Source organism: Crinia signifera, chromosome 8 (genome assembly GCF_055691185.1).
Source record: "Crinia signifera chromosome 8, ASM5569118v1, whole genome shotgun sequence".
NCBI classification, from domain to species: domain Eukaryota; kingdom Metazoa; phylum Chordata; class Amphibia; order Anura; family Myobatrachidae; genus Crinia; species Crinia signifera.
The window spans coordinates 146,299,436-146,319,342 of NC_139224.1; the positions used below are offsets into that span (position 1 = coordinate 146,299,436).

Below are 19,907 nucleotides of genomic sequence, written 5' to 3' on the forward strand. Positions count from 1 at the left end.
GGCTGCGGTGCTATAGTTACGCCACTGGGTGGCCGCAAAGATGAGGAAGTACCATTTAATCTAATATTTTTTGAACAATAAAGTGTCATCTGTACAAAACAATTAAACTGATTGTACACTTGCTGTAGACATCAATAAATGCAATAATAAAGTGTGTTTTTTATGTCAAATTTATTTAACTTTAAACCTGTACATACTTTCTTGAAAACATTCAGAATGAGTTTCTAATTTCTTTCCAAATCCTCTGACATGGTGGAAGGGCAAATTACTGCTACCAACATGGCTTCTGCGGGATCACAGGATTGGCAAACGCCCTTAATTATGATGGCGCTGTCTGAAAGTGCCACCTAAGATGATTGACAGTCGAGTCTACCAATCAAGGTCGAAAAGTAGCCAGTGGGGGCGGGGCCAGTGGTCTGCTGTAGTTGTCACTTCCTGCCATTGACACCTCAGCAGGCAGCCGGCTTTTCTCCTCCCTCTGTATGCTGTTCCGTGCCCTGAGCGCCTTGTCCCGCTTTCCTCCTTCACTGTCCGCCCGCTCTCTGCTCAGCGCTGTCATGAAGCCCCTGGTAGTGTTCGTTCTCGGAGGTCCCGGGGCTGGGAAGGGCACCCAGTGTGAGAAGATAGTAGAGGTGAGTGACATGTGAGCAATAGAGGGGTCACTGGTTCCCAATTACTATCCCTCTCTTCCATTATCATATACAGCTCCTTCTGTCTCATCTGTTGGGGAACTACTAGTCCCAGCACTCCCTGGCAGCTGCATAATGGAAGTCATTAGTGCAATAAACTTCATTTCATACAATTGTAACAAAATAATGATACTTATTAATTCATCCACTATGGGGTCTGAGTGCCAATGATGTCATGGCTGTTTGCATAGGTGTGCAGTGCCATGTCATAAGCTTATATGTCATCATCCCTAAGGGGCTGGTTCTGTGCATGTGCTTCCTATATGGCTGTATATGATTCTGTTCAAGTTCAGGATATGGGACCACCAGGGTTAACATAACTAAACTGCTTCAGAACATTATCCAACATGTTCAGAACATTAAAACATATCAATTTTACCTGAAAGTCACTGTTTTGCTTATTCGTTGTAATTGGGTGCTGTGGATTCCTTGTGGCGCCATATAAATAAAGCATAATAATAATGGGATTTTGACATGCAAAGTGACCTATATACAAGTCTTGCCTAGTCCCCTGAGTTTGCAATAAATATGCTGACCAAAGCCTTTTATAGCATATCCCCCCCCCCACACACTACCACCCGGCTCCCATGCCGACGGTTCACAAAGGTTATATCATGCACTGGTTATAAAATTACTTTCTAAATGATCATGGCTAATGATATTTGCAACAATACTCAAGTAGTCTCCATTTTTTTTCTTTTATAATGACGTGCATCAGATCAAAACAACACTAAATAACAAAGCAAAACGGCGTAATGCAAAAGAGTATTCCTTTAATTATCTTTACATTGTCACTTGGTAGTTTATAGGGCACTTCCTCATCTTTGCGGCCATCGCTACACCAGTTACGTTAGCCGCTACTTAACCGCTAAGTAAGGATTTTTGTCGAGGAAGTACACCACCCTCCTGTGTCAACGCCACCATCTATTACCTTTAGTAAAGTTCAGGCGAACCGACAGTGGTGCTACACAAGTTCCGTAGCGTAAGCGGTGTCAGCAAAGATTAGCAAGTACCGTTTACAGTAACACACTTGTAAGGGCTGCAGCTATCAAGCCATCAGTTTTCTCAGCACTAATTCCTGCTTGCAAAGTTCACTTTTATCCTCTGTGCAGACAGCAGGGTGTGTCAGGAATGACACATGAACCTGTCATGAAGCAGTGGAATCAGCCACGAATCTGCCTGGTTGTCACATACTACAAGCACTCATTCTGGCCAGTGCAGTACAATTTGCTTTAGGCCATAGAACCTTATTTTCACAACTCCCAAGTGAATGTTCCATGCAGCTGGATATACTGTAACTGCCAGTAACTTTGTAACACTTGGCAAAAGAGAACTTACTGACAACATACTGGGATGTGTGTGGCAGCAGTGCTGCTACGCCCGCCTGGTACTTTCAGCGCTGGTTCTGAATTTGCACGGTGTACACACCACACTATCGAACATTGCGGATTATTCAGACCTGATCTCAAAGCTATTTTTTTAGAAAATGGACAAAACCAGGTTGCACTGTAGGTGGGGCAGATGTAACATGCATTAGGTGGACAATGGGAAGGTGGACAATGGGAAGGTGGACAGTCAAAAGGTCAAAATAAATTTTTCACCTTTTTTTTTTTTTTTGGGGGGCAGACAGGCGGTATTTCATGCCCTATCATCCACTAGGGCGTGGAGGGACAATAGAATAGTGTGCCCGAAGCATGGCCGAGCAAAGCGATGCACCAATACGCTACCGGCGGCCGTCAATATCGAATCAGTGTCGACGGCTGCTGGGATCTGTAAGCCCCATAACGTTTTCCATTCTTGAGAAGAAAAAGCCCATTTTTAGATGTGGGAATCTGGGAAGTTAAATCCTGTCTCATCCTCAGACTCTAATGACAGGTCTGGTGCTGCAGCCACATGAAACACATAAAAGAAAACCGTTTGCATGTGCAAATTACAGGGAAAAGCCACATTTCCCAGAAGCAGGGAGAGACTTTAATCTAAGCGTTCACCGAGAGGGGCACCAGACCCAAATCATGGTGAGCGAAGCGGAACGCGAGCTCAAAATTACAGATTGACAGCAAACAAAATAGGAAAAACCTCATGTCGATCTCTTCATGTGTAGCCATTTTTGTGTTGAGCTTGTGCCGGTCAACCTTTTCTCCCCTTCCTAGACTATTATCTACCTAATAATATACCACACTTGAGCAAATGTTAGATTAGTTTTCATTCTAGCACCCTGGGCCTTATTCTAGTTCACTCTTTCTGACAAAATCCTTCTTAGATGGACAAAACCATGTGCACTGCAGGGGGGCAGATGTAACATGTGCAGAGAGAATTAGATTTGGGTGAGTTATTTTGTTTCTGTGCAGGGTAAATACTGGCTGCTTTATTTTTACACTGCAATATAGATCTCACTTTTGACGTAAAACCCCACCCAAATCTAATTCTCTCTGCACATGTTACATCTGCCCCACCTGCAGTGCACATGGTTTTGTCCATCTAAGAAGGATTTTGTCAGAGTGAACTAGAATAAGGCCCAATGTTAGCTGCATGTTTAATTTTGAAGAGCAGAACTTTATACAGTAGCTGAAGCAATACATCACGCTTACAATGTTTGCATTCAAAATTAAAATCTGCCTTTCTATCTGATGAATTGCAGGGTGTGAGGATGAACACTAATATTTTCAAATACGGGCCTTATTCAGGTTGGATCGCTTGTGCAAGCCAACCCACATTTTCCTGAGAAACTGCACACGCCCAGGGGTATATGGTCGCTAGGTAGACATACCACTAAAGGTCGACACATGGGATAGGTCAACATGGCTAAGGTCGGAATGTCGACACAATCATTAGGTCGACACTCAAAAGAGCGACATGAATTTTCACGTAAAAAAAAAAAAAACAGGCCGTATTTTGCACCCTACCATCCACTAGGGCCTTGATGGCTAACCTTGACACTCCAGCTGTTGTTGACCTACACATCCCAGCATGCTCTGCTTCAGTTTTGCTATTTGGCCATGCTAAATCTGATGCAGAGCATGCTGGGATGTGTAGTTCAACAACAGCTTGAGTGTTATGGTTAGCCATCAAGGCACTAGGGTGTGGAGGGAGAATATAGTAGTGTCTGAAGCATGTCGAGTGCAGCGAGCCATGCAAGGTGATGCGGGGCACTGATAGTGTCCATGTCCATTTACGTCTAAATTTGGGTTAAAAAAACACGAAAAACTAATCTCTACTGTCGACCTTAGCAATGTTGACCTATTTCATGTGTCAACATTCATAGTGACTACCCAATAACCCATACATCATCTCATCTGACGTGCAGCACATGAGATGAGAAGGTGCAATGAATGACCCCCGTGCATGCAGGATCTGGTATACACAATATACAAGCCATACTATCTATTGTTGAGATTTGCATTTGAACATTATATGTTGGTGCGTACCCAGCCTCACATTGACTTTGAGGGGTCTATCACAAGCTGTACCAATGATACCAATGTACGCGGGGTATGGGTGGTGTGCTGCCCTGAATTCCCTGGTGTGGTAAGGCCAAGGACTACTTTGCATTTGCAGTTTCCTTGGTATCACAATGCCCCCAGACTACAAGTCTGTGTAAGGTCAGGTTAACTCAGGCTGCTGTCGCACATACGATCCCCCTTCCCCCCCCTCTCTCCCACAGTACAGTTGTTGTGATGGGGTGGCAGAAAAATGGGAATACTTACATTGTTGGTGCATAATTCTGATGTCCATGGCTGCAGGGCCCTTTGTGTATATTTTTATTTTCCTTTAAGACATTATGATCATTTTATTTTTTAAACTCCTGTCAATTTGTAGAAGTACGGTTATACCCATCTGTCGGCCGGGGACCTGCTCCGTGATGAAAGGAAAAGGCCAGGCTCTCAGTATGGAGAGCTCATTGAGACCTACATAAAGGACGGGAAGATCGTTCCGGTTGAGATTACAATCAGCTTGCTGCAAAGGGTAAGAATTACTGGAGTGGGTGACTGGCGGGGCTGTGTGGATGGGAATCCTTGTCTGTAACCACTTCACAGCTCAAACCCTGCAAGTCCCAGTTGCTGTAGCATTTTGGATACAGGGGATAATGAGAGGAAGAACCTTCCGCATTAGTGGTTTAACTATAGAAATGTTTCAGTTGTTGCATTACAATTCTTGTGTGATCATTGGTACAGGAGAAGAATTCTGTGCTGTATATTTCTGCTTTAAGACCGTGTTATGTGATACAGGTTACTCGTGGTCAAAGGATCCGATGCCCTTATCTAAAGTTGAGTGCACACTAGAAAAATGTGTCTCGTAGACTCTGTAATGTAACGATACGATGTGCCGCTGAAAACACTGCGATCCGGTATATAATGGCGCAATGCATCATTACAAACTGTATGCCATCAGTCTTTACATCATCTCATCTGACGTGCAGCTTGTGAGATGGAAAGATGCCATGAATGACCCCCATGCATGCAGGATCTGGTATACACACTACACCATCCATACAATCTATTGTTCCAATTTGCATTTAAACAATTTATTTTGCTGTGTACCCAGCTTCACATTACATTTGAGGGCTTAGAACAATGATACCAAATGTCCGGCTCTTAAGAGTTTTTGCACCGATGTTGGTAAATTGCTCTAAATATATTTAAAACAAAAATGTTCACACAGATGACAAACAAATAGAAATATCCCTAAATAGTTCACTATAATACATGACACACAGGGCCTAATTCGGGGTGGCTCGCAAAAGCAAAATCTCTCTCTAGTAGGCAAAGGCCATGTTCACTGCAAGTGGGGCAGATGTAACATGTGCAGAGAGAGTTACATTTGGGTGGATTTGTGTTCAAACTGGAATCTAAATTGCAGTGTAAAAATAAAGCAGCCAGTATTTACTCTGCACAGAAACAAAATAACTCACACAAATCTAACTCTCTCTCTATACATGTTACATCTGCCCCACCTGCAGTGCACATGGTTTTGTCCATTAAAGGAGTTTGCTTTTGCAAACCAACCTGAATCACCCCCATATTTTGTTCTATCACATTCATGCTTTTTCATGGTCCTCCCAAATAGACTGTAATAGAATGTTATTCTGATTATCGTTATCCAGTATCTAGAAGCAGCACAATGTTCTATGCTCCTACAGATGAAGATTGATACGGGAAAGTCATGGGTTAGCCAAGTTTGCTTTCTACATTAAGATAAAAGGCCTTTTACCTCACGCTCCCAAGACATTTGCGTCCTCTTTCCATGAGGCTTTTTATAGCTGCTAAACATGACTCCTACACTTCTGCTTTCAGTAAGACCTTCCATGTATTCCGTACAGCTATGCCATCTAGGTGAACGTGCTTCTTTTCCCTGTTATCTACAACAAATGTGATTGTGTCTTTGTCTACCATGAGAAGATGAAGTTGTCTGTGTCGCCGAACTGCAACTCCCAGCATGCTTAGACTTGTAAAGCAGGTAGACGCGGTTCACAAATCAGAAAGTGGAATAGTCCATTCGTCATCTGCTGAAACTGTTCTATGGATATGTTCTTTATGAAGAGAAACCATATGACCATTCTTTTCAGTGTATCTCCTTGTAGTTCTATCATTTTATGCTCCCTAAGGGGCCCATTTATCAAGCAATATATGTGGCTTTGTGCCTGAAAACACCACACACATATTCTGTATAGCCACAATGTAGCCATTTGTCACAGCAGCAACCCTATGTGTCTGTGGGGGATGTGGTGTTGCCCAATTTACCAATATAGTGTTCATTCTACCACTCGCCATCTTTGCAAACTCATGCGGTTCCTCTTCACTGGGGTGTCGCTGTCTGCTGTAGTGCTTCTAGCACAGTGTGGTCTGTATATCAGCACTGATGCCAACCAGACCTGTGCTAGAAACACCACCGCAAACAGCGACACCCCAGGCAGGGAAGAGGAACTGCATGTGTTTTCAAAGATGGCGGGTGCTAGAATGAACACTACAATATCTGGAATGTGAAGCTTTCCTGGTGTAGGCTACCACAATCTTCAAATTTCAGTAGCCCATTGTCTATGGGCTAAACACTGTAAATATGTAGTTCCGGCAATGTTCCCTAGTATCCCTCTGCCGTAATTGGCCCCTGTGCATGGTGGTCACCATGACCACACATGCGGAAAAGCCCCGGACTTGCACTCAACACATCGCAGGGACAGACTGTTTTCGGAGCCCCAGTCCCTTCAGGTGATGGGTGAGACTTCACTCGATATGATCGCATTATGCGGTGCAATCTGTGCACGTTATTAGTGCCCTGGGTTGTATTACAAATGCGATCATTGGTAAATGACTGCCAGACTGTTCTTTTCTGGAATGGCTGTACATTTTTCTGTTGAATTAAGTTTAGGCTGCTAGTTATACAGTGTAGAGCAGAAGTTGTTCCCTTACACTCACTTTACCTTGCAGGCAATGGAGCTGACCATGGCAACCAATGCCGACAAGAATAAATTCCTCATCGATGGTTTCCCCAGAAACGAGGACAACTTACAAGGCTGGGACAGGACAATGACTGGCAAGGCAGAGGTGTCATTTGTCCTCTTCTTTGATTGTGATAATGAGGTAGGATACACAGATTTTCAGGTTTAACCGGTCAGCTGTCTAGCAAGCCGCAATGGGGTCTTACAGCAAGGCTTTCAGTTGTACAAGTGGTTAGAGTTCAGTTTCTGGACTATGAATATTATAAATGTTAGCTGGTCACCAAAACATGTTTAACAAGTATGAAGAGGCACCTTGTATTAATATGCAAATGTGCATGTAAGAGTCACCAGCATGGATCTCATGTAATTGGTTGTTCTCTCTAGTGTGAGCTGTGTAATATCTGGGTATATCCACCGACTGGCAGTTACTAGATGTCTGCTATGCCAGAAGAAAGGAAGCATTGTTAATGTTCTTGCTTGTTGTGTCTATAAAGCTACTTGTGTTCTTAGCTGCTGCATTTTTTTTTTTGATAATCTAAACAACATGGAACTTTCAAATTCTGCAATTTAAATAAAGCTCTTGAGCTTATGGTTTAGCAAATTGTAGATATTATAATATGCCTCAAAGCATTGTGATCTAATGTCACTTGATAGAAGATCTTCACCTTTTTCAGGGTGTTTTTCTATGCTTGGTCACACATGGGTTTGTCCAGTTTTAGTGATTTCAACACCCAGATTGGAAATTGATCTGTCATGATGGGTAACAGGTTTGTCTGTATGGGTGAGAGGTCTCTGGACAACCCAGCAGTGAATGTGAGAGCAAAGTGCCAGGTGGATGGTAGTGCAGCTTCTGAATGGATGGATCTCGTGAGCATGTTCAGAGGACAATACATGTCACCTAAACACAGCTGCACAGTAAACTGTAATGTGAACAGGCACCATAAAACAAATCCTTTTACATTCTGGGCGAAGGTAGCCGCCTGCTGGTCAGTGATAAATCTTCACGACGAAGTGAGTGAGTGCGTGGGATACGTGCTCGCCGTGTCCTGCAGGAACTGACCTCATTGTGCCAATCGGCCTTATTCTGGTTCACTCTCAGAGGCAAATTCCTTCTCAAATGAACAAAACCATGTGCACTGCAGGGGGGCAGATGTAACCGGTGCAGATATAATTAGATTTGGGTGAGTTATTTTGTTTCTGTGCAGGGTAAATACTGGCTGCTTTATTTCTACACTGCAATATAGATCTCACTTTGAAGTAAAACCCCACCCAAATCTAACTCTCTCTGCACATGTTACATCTGCCCCACCTGCAGTGCACATGGTTTTTCCCATTTGAGAAGGAATTTGCCTCTAAGAGTGAACCAGAATAAGGCCCAATGTTCTGTACGTTGGCTCTGGATGAGTGTTCCAAATTCTCTGCACTTTCATGTAAACACTAGAAGCCTATGGGTTAGAGCAGTGGTCCGGGAACTCGGTCCTCATTACCCTACACAGTGCATGTTTTGCTGGTAACCCAGCAGGTGCACAGGTGTACTAATTACTCAGACACATTTTAGAAGGTCCACAGGTGGAGTTAATTATTTCACTTGTGATTCTGTGAGGAGACCTGCAAAACATGCACTGCGTGGGGTAATGAGGACCGAGTTCCCTCACCACTGGGTTAGATCAAGCCTCATAGCACCTTGATCAGGCAAGATAAGATCTGTATAATTGAGTTATTGTTATCTGTCCTGGAAGGTGTAGGAAGCTATGATCATACTTTTTTGTAACTTTTATATGGATCAATTGCATGCTCCAACAGGGTTGGTGTTTGCTTAACATTTTCTATTTTCCTCTAGTAATGTCTGAACCAGCTTATGTGTGTGTTTTTACCTTTAGACTTGCATCGGGCGCTGTTTGGAACGAGGGAAGAGCAGCGGAAGAAGTGATGACAACAGGGAGAGCTTAGAAAAGCGGTAACTACAGCTGGTCACGTTCCTTATTAAGGAGTTTGTGCTCTGTACATTGCGCCTAATCCAGACTTGATCGCAAAGCACATTTTTTTTCTCAAATGGACAAAACCATGCTGCACTACAGGTGGGGCAGATGCAACATGTGCAGAGAGAGTTAGATTTGGGTAGTGAGTGTTTAAAAACTGAAATCTAAATTGTAGTGTAAGAATTAGCGGCCAGTATTTACCCTGCACAGAGACAAAATAACTCCCCCAAATCTAACTCTCTGCACATGTTACATCTGCCCCATCTGCAATGCAGCATGGTCTTGCCCATTTGAGAAAAAACATGTGTGGTCAAGTATGAATTAGGGCCATAGTGTGGGAAGCCCTGTTGTGACCTAAACCAATAGTTTTGAGACTATTGATGTATTGGGGAAGTGATAATCTGCCATTTATCTATCTTGTGTTAGCCCATAAATAATTACCCACCTGTATATAGGCAAGTGGTGCATCTCTAAGGGATCTGCATATAGATCATTCTAATAGGGGCCTACACACGGAGTGACTGCTGAGCGATTTGAGTAGATGTAGATTGCTCCGCTGCACATCGATGTGTGCTGAGCAATGGGTCAGTGTTCCCTGGTGGGAACTGTCCAGTGACCGCTGCCTGTCATTATCACTATGGAGCGATGCAGGGCCATTTTCTAAACTATTTAATCAGATTGCTTTAGAAAATGGGCTGAAATCTCCCCGTGTGTAGGCCCCATAAGCGCATGCTGTTATTTTATGCCATAATCTAGACATGGCGTGTGCTCAATTATCCAGATTCCCCTGTAGAGATGTATGTTTGAGAATAAACCTATTCATGTATAACTAAGCGTCTCCTTCTCTTTGCTGCAGGATACAGACATACCTTCAGTCCACCCGGCCCATCATAGACCTGTACGAGAAAAGGGGAAAAGTCCGGAAAGTTGATGCCTCCCATTCTGTAGATCAGGTAAGTAAAAAGACAAAGGCCAGATGTACTAATTGGAGAGGGCTAAACTGCCAGCCAACCAGCATTGAACAGTAATGCTACATGTTGCTTTTGAAAATGGAGCTGATTGGCTGGTAGTTTAGCACTCTTCACTGTATTATTTTTTTGAAGCTTAGTACATCTGTCTCGGAGTGACAAATCTGTTTGTTTTCTGGTCTTCTATGTCATTGTCTGAAGATTGTTAACGTGTTTGTGAAATGTACAGACTGCTAGAATGTAAAGGCCGTAGTTGTGTAGTTTTAGGGCTGTGTTTATGATGCAGCGGCTTTGAAGCGAAAATTTAAAGCGCCACTAACATTAATTGTAAGGCATGACTGGCTTTTCTCTTTGTAAGTGCCACTTTTAAATTAACTTCAAGTAAGGTAACAAAGCCTCCCACCTGTGTACTGTTCAGGCCAGAGCAGAAGCAGGTTTGGGATCGGTGCATTGCCTTTGATAACGACAGGACAGATGAGCAACTATCCGTCTGGCCACAGGCAGTGAACCAAAGCCAGCACTGTTTCCTTGACATGGCGTTATCACTGTGTACCTCAAGTCTTACTACGCAGCATGTTTCCTCCAGCCCCGCCGTCTTAACAAATGATGTTTGCGCAGTGTGACGGACATGAGGTGCAGTGTAGTGGCTGTGAGGGGAAGCAGTAATCTACCTTCTGTGGCCTAGTAGGAATATGATTGAAATTGAGAGCGTTACACTATACCTTACTTGAACCACTCTGTGCATACAACCAGATTGTCATGTGTTTGTCCAGCTGTTGTGTTGGGGCCACATGTGAAAGTCAATGGTAGAGTTGGTGGATAATGTGACTAGTGACTCAATGACATCGGTGTTATAGCTCTTGCCCACTTTTCTGTTCCAGGTGTTCCTAAAAGTCCAAGAAATCTTTGACCGGGAAGGATGACCAGGTTCCACGGAGATACTTACAAGTCATATGGGCATATAGTGTGTCCTGTGCTTACTTCATATATACTTGTTTTTGTTTTCTATTCTTTATTTTATATTGGAAACACTGTAATTCTGGGTTTAAATGTATTGTTTACATCTACGTCACTTGTGTCTACTTGTTTCAGCCTGCAGGTTTCTATCCATTGTTCCCCACCTATAACTGAGCCTCTTGCTGTGTTGTCCTTCCCAATGCATAGCAAAGCTTTGGTAGTAACGGGGTTTTAATCTACACATCTAACAAAACCTCATCTATTTATTACTATTGCAAAACTGACCAAATAATTTTTTACAATAAGTCATGGGATGCTGTTCTCTTCCGTTCCTCCAGTGCAGAGAGATGAAAGCTCATCTGCAGCACACCCACTGCAGCACACCAACACACAGCGGTAGCAGCATTCGGGTGGTCTGAATGGGTGCTCCAAGAGATCCTAGCTAGGTTATTTACAACAATGAGCACGTGCCGTGGAAAAGTAACATCGCTGGGTGGCGTTCTCACGAAGCGGTTCATTTGATCATTATTACTGGATCGGGCGTCCAATATGGCTGCCCCTATTACATGGAGACATTATCTACACCTAAAACTTTGTTGTGCAATTTCAAATATTTACATTATTATGACCATCCTGTTGGAACCTTGCACATTATGTAAAGGCTTGAGATCTATTTTAAACAACTCCTGCCACCAATCTTAGTTCATGTAACAGTGTAAGTGTCATATCTACTGATTCATAAAGGCTTTTTCGTTAGGCCTTTTATAGCAATGTGTACAATGCACACCGTTTTTAAAATAAACCGACTGTAACTTAATTCCATGTTCTTTGTTTTCTCAGCATAGAATGTACAAGCACTTAATCACACAATAAGGTGCCCATACACGTTACAATTATTGTATACAATATCGTATCTCATCTTATCCCAGTCTTGCGATGAGATGAGATTTAGTACAAAAAGTATGTGCAGCACATACTTTTTGTACTAGATCTCATGTGCAGCACATACTTTTTGTACTAGATCTCATCGCAAAACCGAGATGCGATATTGTATACAATAATTGTAACGTGTATGGGCACCTTTAGGGTTAGATGTAAAAAGCAGTGACAAGGGAGGAAAAGTGAGCCAGAGGAGATGTGGCCCATGGCAACCAATCAGCTGCTCTGTATAATTTTATAGTATGCAAACGATAGATCTTACTCAAGTACTGATTGGTTGCCACGGGCCACTCCTCTGGCTCACTTCTTCCTATTTACTGTTTCATACATCTACCCCAGAGAAACCAGTGACTCTCTGAGATGTCTTCCTGTTCTTAGGTGCAGCTCATTAATTGTCTGGCAGGCTATTTTGTGAAGCCATCTGACAATGCCTGCTTCTCTTATGTAAAATGAATGTGTAACATGGAACTGCCGGCTCCACATCGTGATTGTACTTTGAAAATGTGCGACTTTAGAATGCAGTGACTTTCTGGTGAGAAAAGGTTGGCATTCCAACGCAGGCCATCTGTCAGAGCTGTGATTTCCCCGTTCTGTCAGTTCCGATCGATGTTTTAAAAAAAGTAGCGGACATTGGTGATCGGTGATGCATTGGGGAGATTGGTAAATTACAAAATCTTAAAAATCTTTGACTAATCACATTAATTTATACTTGTTGGTCTGAATCTTTGACCCATTTTTCCTAATCTATGTAAGATACTGGCCAGTCACCTGGATATTTAGAGGACCACTATACCTAAAAGATAAGATGATTTGACATAAAAGAGCTACTAATGAGATGCAGATTTTGCCATTTTAATATCAAATAAGGCATTTACAACAAGATTTTCAGATTACGGGGTCCGTGGTTTCTATTCCCTCCTAACTTTTCATCTGTAACACCCCTGATTGATCTTGTAGCCCGTCTGTCTTAAAGGGACAATAGAGTGTGAAGTTTAAAGGGGTGGGTGGTGGTATACAATTAGTCTGGTTTTTTTTTTCCGGCTACCCAATAAAACTGGACTTTCCATATTCAATTGCGGCGTATTTCCACCGATGCCGTTTCATTTTTGTAAAATCGGCATTGAAATAGTTGAAAACATCAGAGTTTTCAACTAAATAAGCGGATAGTCGCCGATCCATGTTATTTTATTTTTTTTTTACCATGAAAACACTTTCATTGAATAGGTTGAAAAATCAGCAATAATTGAATACCCCCCTAAGCTGGCAGTGTCTTGTCATTTATCATTGCCTTTCCCAATTTATGTTGCAGGAGCTAATTGCTATTCTCTGATATCGACCAACTCGTGTATTTTGGGGATTAGGTGCCCTTTAAACGAACATGAATCATCACCTGTGATCTATGTGCAAATAAGATTCAATCCAAACACCTCCATGAATTCACTATTTTTACCAGAACTGGGCGGATACATTATTCATAAGGGCAGGTTGTTTTGGTAATGTAAGGTCATACTGCCATGTCTTCCTTGCCATTGTATAAGATCAGCTCCTGTTCATTCTTTTAAGTTAAGAATTGTTCTCGTTTGATACTCATGTTAGAAGAATGCACAGGTTGGAAGCACAGGGTTTCACAAAAATAATTGAAATACTTTAAATTTCTGTATTTCCGACGCAGTGTTGGGACATCCACTTTGTGTCTTCAGCCTCAGTAGGATCGCTAGTTCCTAGTGTGTAGGTGACTCACCCAATAATCACATCCGGCTCAACAGAGGCAACCTGGAGGGAGGGAGGGAACACCTCCCAATGTGAGGAATCACCACCCAGTGGGTGACTGGCAGGTCAGACTTCCAATAGGAGTTACTGCCAGTCACAGTGAAGCCTGTGCAGTCTCTCTGACTGCATCTGGCTTCACACAGTGGCAGATTTTCACCTGGGGGGGGAGATTTTACCTGTTGTCTTATAGTGATTCCCGAGGGCTGTAGGTGTAAAAGCTGGATCTTCTTAACCTCAGGTTGCAAAGGCAATGTCCTGATTATTTTGTATGTGTTTTAGTCTAATTTATTGCTGGACAAGACTTCTGACTGATTAATTTCCTTTGATCAGTTATTGTAATCAATACATTGTTTGTAAGCTGGATTTCTGTGTTAAATTATGTTACATGAAATAAAATGGAGAGTGAATTTGTAAGAACATGAGTTGGGCACAGTCTGTCTCAAACTGTTTTGAATATTGTTTTTAATCCGTACTAAGGCATGAGGCCCAATACTTAGTATGCCTCGGTGATGTCACTTTTTCTAGTCTTATTAATGGTCCAGACCACAAAATAGTTGCCTGCACTCTGTAGGCAATGTGTACCCAATGAAATGTTCGGTACTTGTGTATTATCACGGCTCCCATCGCGATCCGATTTCAGACTTTCCCCGGGCTGAGTATACAATTTTAACATTGCGTCGCATCGCATGCCATTATAATTTTTATATAGTGTATTCCACGTCCCCTCGCGGGGCTCGCCACGCTTCGGGCTCGTATTCCGCGTCCCCTCGCGGGGCTCGCTGACTTAGGACTAGTGCCTGTCCTATATCTGTCTCCTAGTCCTCTGTTTCATACACAAACACATACCGTTTTAAGGGAACATAATTAAGATCATTTCTATGGATGTCACAGTTGGCTTCTCTTCAGTTCGTCTCCTGTAAATGTAATAATGTTGTTTTTGGAGCTTATTCGTGTGTGTGTGACTTGAGTATGTATAAACCATTTTTGTACATTCACCTTCAGCCATGTAGACCTGTATAATAGTCACCGGGAACATGTTTTCTCTGGCATTACAGACCCAGGTAGAACATTTCTGTAAATACTCAGGCGTGCTGAGGTAAATCGATTCTGCTCTGCACATGTTCGGCTTCTCAAACCATCTAGACACAATGGTTAAATGTAAAACTCCACTTTTTCTACACTTTTATATTTCAGTAAAATCTCTACATTAAGGCCAAGATACATGTTTCAGGAACACAGCACTGCCGTGTCTGAGAGGAGAAGTGGAGAAACGGAACTTTGCTGACAAATCATAGAAGACGAATTATTAGGGGGTTTTAGTAAGTGCAGGGAACTGCAGGACAGGTGCTATAATCCACACCAACAATGTACTTCACTGTATTACTATTCAGTGAATAATACATGCATTCATTTGGTTAATATGTGCAACATTGCCGTTTTTATACCATTCTTTTGGGCCAGAAGTGTCCTCCATTATCTGTACAGCTACATAGGACTTCCAGGTGAAAACACTATTATTGAGTAAATTATTGGGGTGTAGAATCTCCATACATGACTGTTTATCGTCGGTTGTGGAAATATTTCTGTCAATTCTCTTCAGTACAAAAAAATAAAATGTTCAATTGTTTTAGAGTTTTTATTTGTTTTAGCTGTTTTATATATAAGATCAATTTTATGATGATGTATGATTTTGTAATCTGCAAAGCTTTTATGATAAGTCTCTGTTTTCCGGGTGTCCTATCTAGTTGATTAAAATTACCCATTTCTTTCAAATGAGTTTTTGGGGTGTCTGCAACATGCGTAGCCTATCACATAGTTGCGTAGCTTTTTCTATACCGACCACATGTCTTGTCACAAACAAGAAATCTGTAGTGCAATATATGGGGTCACTCTTATTCTCTATTGTCTCTGTCCAGCACACTGGGGTAAGCCAGTTCACGTTCCTCTGTCCTCTCTGCTTAGACCGCAGCAGTCGGTCACTAAACCTCTTATTTGTCATGTAGTACCACTGGGCTATTACTGGGCTATTACTTATGCACAAAAGGGTGGGCCCTACATGTGTGCGTGCTTGTGTCATGAAGGTGCAGTGCTGATATTGAAGAACCCACCAACTTTCTAGGGACTGAGAACATTCCCAGAGGGTATGTTTTGGGGGTGACTGTATGGTGGTATATCTTGTTGCTTGGCGGGCCGTGGACTGTTGTTGAGGCACACGCACCGACCCTTATCTTTTCCCTCTGAACACGAGTCTGATCATTGGCTTGTAGAAAATCATTCTTAAATGACAGGAGCCAGAGACAGTACAGTGGGGTGATTTGGTTAAAGTGGCTAATTTGCATGTTTTAGTGTGCACCACCCTGAGTAGAGAAATGTTGGGTAAAGTAGTTATTTTACAGCAGCAATGTAACAATTATCTGGAGGCAGTGAAGTTCTAAAATGGGCCATACAGATGTTCCTTTCCAGGTGACCTTTTTTTTTTTTTTTTATTGTACAGCCTCAAAAATAGATTGGCGGAGTGACGACTAGGTCTGAGGCTGCATAGCTGCCTGTAATTGATAAGGGCCCCTGCAACTTTGCCCTGGGGACACCCACAGGCCTTAATCCTGTCATGACTAATATTAGGTGCAAACAGAGACGCTTTAAGGGAGGCGTGGCCCTGTGTGCAGGTTTCTGATTGGTCCCCCTCCTCACCGATGGTGCAGAGACTCTGGTATTGTGCAGGTCTCCAGGAAAATGGCGCCTGTGCCACATTCCCAGGGACACCTTTATTGCTCTTGCGCTGCACCCCTGGTGCAGGACCAATGGAGAGGTGAGTATCGTTAAATGGGTGCGGGGTGTGTGCACTCCAATTTCAAGGTTAAACCCCAGTGAGAGGCAAAGGCTTAGTGAATCCAGCCCTTTGTGTACAATTTGTGTGGTACGGCAGATTGACAGTGTCTACCTTGACCCCAATTTATCGACACCGGAAAAAGATAAACACACGAAAAGGTCAACATATGTTTTGGACACTTTTTCTTTTGTGTCCATGCTGACACCTGAGCATGTGGAACCCCAATTAGTGTACCCCGACCAGTCACGTGGCCTGCGCTCAGTACACTACAATATTCCCAAATATCGAAAAAATCCTCATGTCGCCCTTTTTAAATGTTGATTATTTGCTTATGTCAGCCATATGTTGACCTGTCTACCTAGACATTATGGGGTATATTTACTAAGATAGGATGGGATGTTGCTATGGGCAACCAATCAGATTCTATCTATTAGCTTTTAGAGCAGGGCTAGGCAACACCGGCCCTCCAGATGTTGATGAACTACACATCCCAGCATGCCTTGCATCAGTTTCAGCATGGCCACATAGCAAAACTAATGCAAAGCATCCTGGGATGTGTAGTTCATCAACATCTGGAGGGCCGGTGTTGCCCAGCCCTGTTTTAGAGGATGCTAAATAAATAAGTAGAATCTGATTGGTTGCTATGGGCAACATCTCATCTTCAATAGAACTCCGATCTTAGTAAATTTACCTCTGTCAGCCATGGATACCATGAACAATGGTAGTTCTAAGCTTTTCATATTTAATTTTTTCATTCCTTTTGGAAATATCTACGCTGATACTGTGAAACTCACTTCCCCGCACAGTTCCAGAGACCCCCACTCTAGAGTCCTTCGAAAACAAGACTCAAGACTTTCCTGTTTTCACAAGCATTTCCGTAATTCCATTAAGTGTAGTTTATGAAAAGCTTTTCTGTACTTCATTGTTCCTGTACTGTATTACATTCATTCTATCTGTTAATGCCTTGAGTCCTATTGCAGAAAGCGCACTATATAAATAAAATTATTATTATTACTACCGCCACCGCTCTTCAGTAACAGCTTAGTGCATATAACTTTAAACCACATGCGGACCATTTGTACCTCCCAAGTCTTGTCTTTTTTGGTTACAAGCTTTGGGCAACGCTCCTAAAATCCCTAATAATTGCCATGCTCGCTTGGTATATATTCGGTTTCACACCTTTGTCCAAGACAAACTAAAACATGCGCAATGCTGTGGTTAGTGGGTGCAGTGTTCTGTGTAACTAGAGTCCTAGGGTTTTATTGGGCTTACATTTGTTTCATTTTCCTTTCTATATAAAATATATTTTTAACTTGCAATAAATGATGGTTAGTTTTGCCAGAAATGGAATTTCACGATCTACAATTGTTTTTAGCAAATGTTCCAAATCTAATGAGGTTTCTGAGCGTTTGGTTGTTACATGGTTTTGAAATGTTAGAACACGAAACCAGATCTGCAGAAGCTTTTTAGTGTTCTTTAAATGTAGATTCCCATAGTGAACACTAGGTGGTGATGTAAGCTAAATGAGTGGCACAGCTGTAATTAAATGCTGGGACCACTGAAGTCTGTGTAACATTTTATTTATTAACAGTTTCTTATATAGCGCACACATATTCCGCAGCGCTTTACAGAGTATAGTTGCACATTCACATCAGTCCCTGCCCCAGTGGAGCTGACAATCTATATTCCCTACCACATATACACGCACACACAGACATTCTAGAGTTAATTTTGTTGGTAACCAATTAGCCTTCCAGTATATTTTTGGATTGTGGGAGGAAACCGGAGTACCCGGAGGAAACCCACGTAAGTACGGGGAGAATATACCTTGTACAAACTCTGCACAGTAAGGGCCATGGTGGGTATTGAACCCATGACCTCAGTGCTGTGAGGCAGTAATGCTAACCATTACACCGTCAGTGATATTTATTTCTAGGCGGTCCGGCACAGCCACATCACACAGACTCCTCCAGCGGGAGGGACAGGTATATATGCAGTATATCTCTAAGGCTGGGTAAATATTAGAGCGAAGACCAGTCACATTCCCATTTGTTGGGCCAAATTCCCTTTGGCGTGGACCATGTGAGATTGTCTGTCTGTCTGTCTGTCTGTCTGTCTGTCTGTCTGTCTGTGCACATGCTACCTGGTCCCTTCCCTCATCACAATGGTCAGCCCTGCATATGATATCGTCTGATTGGCCGGTGTACCGTGGCTGACCAGAAGATGTTGCATGAGACCTGGGAGGGCATGCAATTGTGCGGACACAATAGAGCATGTAGACACCTGGGGCGAAATGTAATAGGGTGTGATTTTTTAGACATGTGCGATTTTTGGTCAAAAACGGCCGAAATCGCACATTTTCCGAAAATCGCACATTTAATAGGTTGAAAATCGCGGTAAAAAATCGCACTTTTTACCGCGAAATCGCACTTTTAGAAGTGCGATTTTTAGTCACATTTCAATTCGCATCCAGATGTTTTCCCATTATAAAGTATACAACTCGCAAATGTAATAGGGTGCGATTTTTGGTCAATGTTACCAAAAATCGCAAAAAAAATAGACCAGGTTCTGACAGGCGAATTTGACAGAACCATGCACAGATCATTGAGATCTGTGCATGGTTCTGTTAATAAAAATGTGTAAAAGTGTTTTTATAAAAAAAAAAACGGCGTGGGGTCCCCCCTCCTAAGCATAACCAGCCCCGGGCTCATTGAGCCGGACCTGGTTCCAAAAATACGGGGGGACAAAAAGCATAGGGGTCCCCCGTATTTCTGAAACCAGCCCCGGACTCTTGGACCGGTCCTGGTTCCAAAAATACGGGGGACAAAAAATCTGGGGGTCCCCCGTATTTTGAAACCAGCACCGGGCTCCAACAGCCCGCGGTGTCATGCCACAGCCGGGGGACACTTTTTATACAAGGTCCCCCGGCCAAAACATGAGCACCGTGGCTGGTCAGCCTTGGACGGGGTACCTGGAGGAGTGGGGACCCCCCCAATAAAGGGGTCCCCCCCCCCCAGGCTTCACCCGTCCAGGGCTGAAGCCCGGGGCTGTCACCGGCGTCCGTGGCCAGTGGACGCCGGCCTGATAGGGTTAAATCCATCATACATATCATTACATTGCTTTTTACCGGCGAACTACAAGTGCCAGCAGACCTCCCCCGCATGCTGGGACTTGGAGAACCACAAGTCCCAGCATGCAGGGCATTAATGGGCCCGCTGGGACTTGTAGTCCACCTGTAAAAAGAATGTTTATAAAAAACACACACACAGAGAAGTACAAGTTTATTACACACACACACCTCAATTTTACACCAGCATACTTACCATTCCTGGATCCAGCGCT

The 19,907-nt window shown here is 42.9% G+C and overlaps 1 protein-coding gene across 1 annotated transcript; it reads left to right on the forward strand.

The window, feature by feature from the left end:
• Nucleotides 1-427: 427 nt before the first annotated feature.
• CMPK1 (cytidine/uridine monophosphate kinase 1) lies at nt 428-15,372 on the forward strand. Its single transcript, XM_083157354.1, has 6 exons — nt 428-632; nt 4,506-4,652; nt 7,112-7,264; nt 9,003-9,079; nt 9,958-10,054; nt 10,951-15,372. The coding sequence occupies exons 1-6, from the start codon at nt 483-485 to the stop codon at nt 10,990-10,992; spliced, it is 666 nt and encodes a 221-aa protein (XP_083013480.1). The 5' UTR covers nt 428-482; the 3' UTR covers nt 10,993-15,372.
• Nucleotides 15,373-19,907: the final 4,535 nt, after the last annotated feature.

Coding starts and splice junctions, on each gene's coding strand:
- CMPK1 (XM_083157354.1), top strand. CDS start 483: ATGCTGTTCCGTGCCCTGAGCGCCTTGTCCCGCTTTCCTCCTTCACTG. Junction 633..4,505: donor AGTGTGAGAAGATAGTAGAG/GTGAGTGACATG, acceptor GTCAATTTGTAG/AAGTACGGTTATACCCATCT. Junction 7,265..9,002: donor TCTTTGATTGTGATAATGAG/GTAGGATACACA, acceptor TTTTACCTTTAG/ACTTGCATCGGGCGCTGTTT.